The sequence below is a fragment of the Setaria italica genome, chromosome I, assembly GCF_000263155.2.
Source record: "Setaria italica strain Yugu1 chromosome I, Setaria_italica_v2.0, whole genome shotgun sequence".
NCBI lineage: Eukaryota > Viridiplantae > Streptophyta > Magnoliopsida > Poales > Poaceae > Setaria > Setaria italica.
Window position 1 is genome coordinate 37,584,241 of NC_028450.1, and position 3,932 is coordinate 37,588,172.

A 3,932-nucleotide genomic window follows, 5' to 3' on the forward strand; every position below is an offset into this window, starting at 1 on the left:
AATCGTAATAAAGGCCCACTCCAACTGAATGAACGAAGGCCTCGAAAAGCCCTAACAAATCGTAAGATGGGCCCACTCCAACTGAACGAAGGGCCTCGAAAAGCACGAACTGGGCCGTTTCCACCCTCACGCAAGTCGCATATTGCCGCGGTGGGCAATTTCGCACCGCGGTAGTAAAGATGCTCACTAATCCTCCATTGCCGGGAGAGGCTCCTCCATTGCCATGTAATTTAATTCCCACAGTGGAGAAACAAATTTATCCAAGCACCCTTTTTTCCAAACAGAAGCTAAGTGTAGGCAAGTAAATCTGAAGCGTTAGGACAATAGTCGTGAGCAAATTTATATCGCAACCTGAGTTTCCTTGGAGCGGACCAATTTGCCGGCCAATTTTCTAGCTTCAATCAATAAGAAGCCAGCCAACAGCAGTTAAACTGAATTGTAGAAAAGGAAAAATGAAGCAAAACAAAGAAGCTGATCCTCCTGACAACGCATCTCTATACAGGTTCCTTTCCCAACGAAAAATTCGAGCAATGCCTGAGGTCTTCTTCGTCAATATTATTTCTCCTGCCTATATCATGTTTGCAAGGAATGACAGTATCGTTTCCAGCTTATGGAAGGGAAGCTCTCAACTCCTTCCTGTCTGGTCCGAATGACTGCACAATCAACGAGCCAGGTCAGAACTGGCAAGCATGTCATCAAAATAAAATTTGTAGTTGGAGCATGTTATGTGAGTTGCTAGTTTGTTAGATAAAACAAAACCTGATCATTCATGAGCTTGTTATGTGAGTTCCTTGTAGAAACAGATATAAGCACTACCATGACAATAAGACTAATGGAACACTTTCTGGTCATAAGAAAACTTATAAAATTTTGGCTATTAACATCTTTCGAATACTTATAATGCAAACATGAAACACTTTCATAGTAATATTAAGATTAAATTTAGCAATCAAAGTTGTGTTTCAAGACTATGCTAATTTCAGAACAGCCAGCAAAACATTTCAAATTTGTAGTTGAATGGTGACAAAAGTACTATAGAAGCACCGTTAGAAAATGGAGATTGCAGAAACTCAACTCCTTATAAATACCCTACCTACTAATGCAAACATAGCAACAGAAGGTATCAGCACAGACACAACATTTTCACTTCAAATAATAAAGAGAATTTCAGGCCAAGAATAGTTGGGTGTTATACCCCCACCAACTCGCTTGGGACAAAAGTTGGATGTTGCAAATGCAAGGCGTTATGCACTTCAGATGAGATTAATTATTTTTGGTTAAAAAGATCTACGAAACAGATTTGAGAACAACTTACTTCCACGCCGAAGCCCTTCTTATAAACATTTGTGAAGAGCTCAAAGGTACCGGGCATAGAACTTTCCTGTAGATATTGACAGGAGCATATGCAGTGGTAATAAGCATAGTTAAATTTAAAGTAAAACAAACTAAAAGCATATCTAAATGCAATGGGACATTTACCTTTGCTTTAGCAATGGCGTCATCGACTTGTTTCCTGATTTCTTTCTCCATATCCTGAGGAGATAATAAGTGTGTTAAAAAAATATAATATGAACTGAATGAAATAATATTTTTGCTATTTTAATATTGCCCCTATAAAAACATCCGCTATGCTTCAATTCTACATGTATACTTCTTGTATTTCCAAAAGAATACTGTACCTTGAGCTCAGCAGGAGTTGCCAGGTCATGAGCCAAGATCAACTTTCTAACCCTCTCAATTGGATCACGTTCCTGATGATATTTTAATAGAATTAGTTGAAATACATTCATAGCATGGCTTACATTCCAAACTGAAAGATCAAAACATCCTACCTGTCTGACACCAGAAATCTCATCCCTGGTGCGGTAAGTGCTTCCTGGATCTGACATAGAGTGGCCATGGTACCTGTAGGTATCCATCTCCAGGACCTAAACACATAGAATTAATGAGTTTTAGACTTTTAGTAACCATTATTCAGCATATATAATGGAATAATCATAGATTGAAAGAAATGGAATAATCATGAGGACATAATCATGCGTGCAAATTATCAGAAAAACACTTAAGCATATGCACTTAGGTTCAACTATTTAATGTACCCTAGAAACAAAATAGCAGCAACAGCACATTGTAAGTTAGCATAGCAAAGTGTTCCTCTAGGCGTAAGGCAAATCAGTGCCCAGCAGGCTAGGCAGGATAGAGATGCACAGTCAGTAGGCCACACCCTGGCAGGCTAGGCAGAAGTCTCAGGCAACAACAAACCCTAAGTTAGCATCGGAGTATGGTTACTTTCATATTTCCCAAGTGAAAAAAGGATCAATAGCAGTAGCTGACATAGGATGATTGTACAACTGCTTTGATCAGAAAGCATACCGTGGGGGCGGTCTTTCCCCCATAAGCTGAGTTTTTTTAAAACAGAAAGCATACCACTCTTAGCAGTTTGAATAAACAATGACATGAAATATAGCCTACATAAATCGTTGTTTTAATTGCATCCTTTTTTAAAATCAAAATTTTAATAACCCTGCAATGTTAGATCTTGCTGATACATTTACATACACAGCCATGCGTGTAAAATCAACAACAGCATAGCTAGTACCACTGCTGAACAGTAAATTAGGTGGAGTAATGCAGATAATTCATTCATTGCACTCTTAAGAAATTAAATTTCCCTCTTTCAAAAATATAAAGCATGGTTTGACTTGGTGCAGACTTCAACACCATACTTTGGATGTTAATATCTCACATATCTATAGTTCATGACCTGATCAACACCATATGAAAGTGCTTACAAATATGAATCTAATGATACTAGAGTTGTATCCTACAATCTATAAATTCTTAGGTTAAGTCTTATTCAAAGATTATGAAGTTTGAATCTCGAAATACATGCACGTCTTATGAAAAGAAACGGAGGAGTAACAAACTGCTAGTAAGCGAGGGGAAATCTTGGGAAAATATTATATACAGTTTTCACAATGATGGATCCATACATTTGCATAATGTATAGACATTATGTTTTCCCAGCACAAAAAGGTGACTGCAGGGCTACTGAGTTAATTATGGTCTATGGCTTCAGTTCTTCATATGAATTTAACATAGGTACCAAAACGGCCAAGCCTAACCCGAAACCCCTAACAGTTCTCCTACATGGGTGTGCATCCAAATAACAGAGGACAGCAAAGATTCATAGTACTCACAATTGGGCCATTGGCAACAGCATGCTCCTTTGCGAATTTGCATGCTTGCTTCACAGCAAGAACATCCATTCCATCAACCTACAACAAATAGTCGAATACAATTTAGAGATGTCAGAAGCATCAACATGAGATCCGAGCTTGAGTAATCCCCCTATACAGTTGGAGCTGGAGCTAACTTAAAATGGGGGAACAGGAGGAAGCATACATCAACATTTATCATTATAATTGATACAAAATGCATGCTTTTACACTTAAAGGAACAATATAGCTTCCATCCACATATTTACTCAGGTCAAACTAAAATTGATGTTAGGTAGTTACAATAAACAATTGAAGAGACTGGAACTGCTAGCATGTGCAGAAATGCCATCCTGACTCAGCCTGTATCCTTTGATCAAGGAATACCCACTTCAGCAATTAAAGGGTACCACACAGAGAATCTATAGAGTCAATTGCTCCATATAAAAACGACCATAAGCAACCAAGCGTGGCAGAAATCAAGTTAATCATATCAGTCAACTCACGAATCCAGACACTGAACAAACACAAGAATAATTCGAAATCACCTTCAATCCAGGCACATAGTCGCCACGCTTGTAGTAGGCAGGGCTCTTCGCTGCCCTCCACTCTGCTGTTCCCATGCCATCTATACAGCAGAAAACAAACTCAGATCAGGTCATAACAGATGAACAATCAGATTTGTTAAGATTCTAGGCCCATTCTCGGAATTGA

General features: G+C 38.5%; 1 protein-coding gene across 1 annotated transcript; it reads right to left on the reverse strand.

The window, feature by feature from the left end:
• Positions 1-302: 302 nt before the first annotated feature.
• On the reverse strand, positions 303-3,846 carry LOC105913776 (pyruvate dehydrogenase E1 component subunit alpha-1, mitochondrial; the record flags this gene model as incomplete). The annotated part of the gene is given in 7 exon segments (XM_012843654.2): positions 303-653; positions 1,316-1,381; positions 1,480-1,533; positions 1,680-1,751; positions 1,833-1,928; positions 3,201-3,278; positions 3,767-3,846. Coding segments are annotated over 7 exon segments (491 nt in total), but the record flags the coding sequence as incomplete, so codon positions are not given.
• Positions 3,847-3,932: the final 86 nt, after the last annotated feature.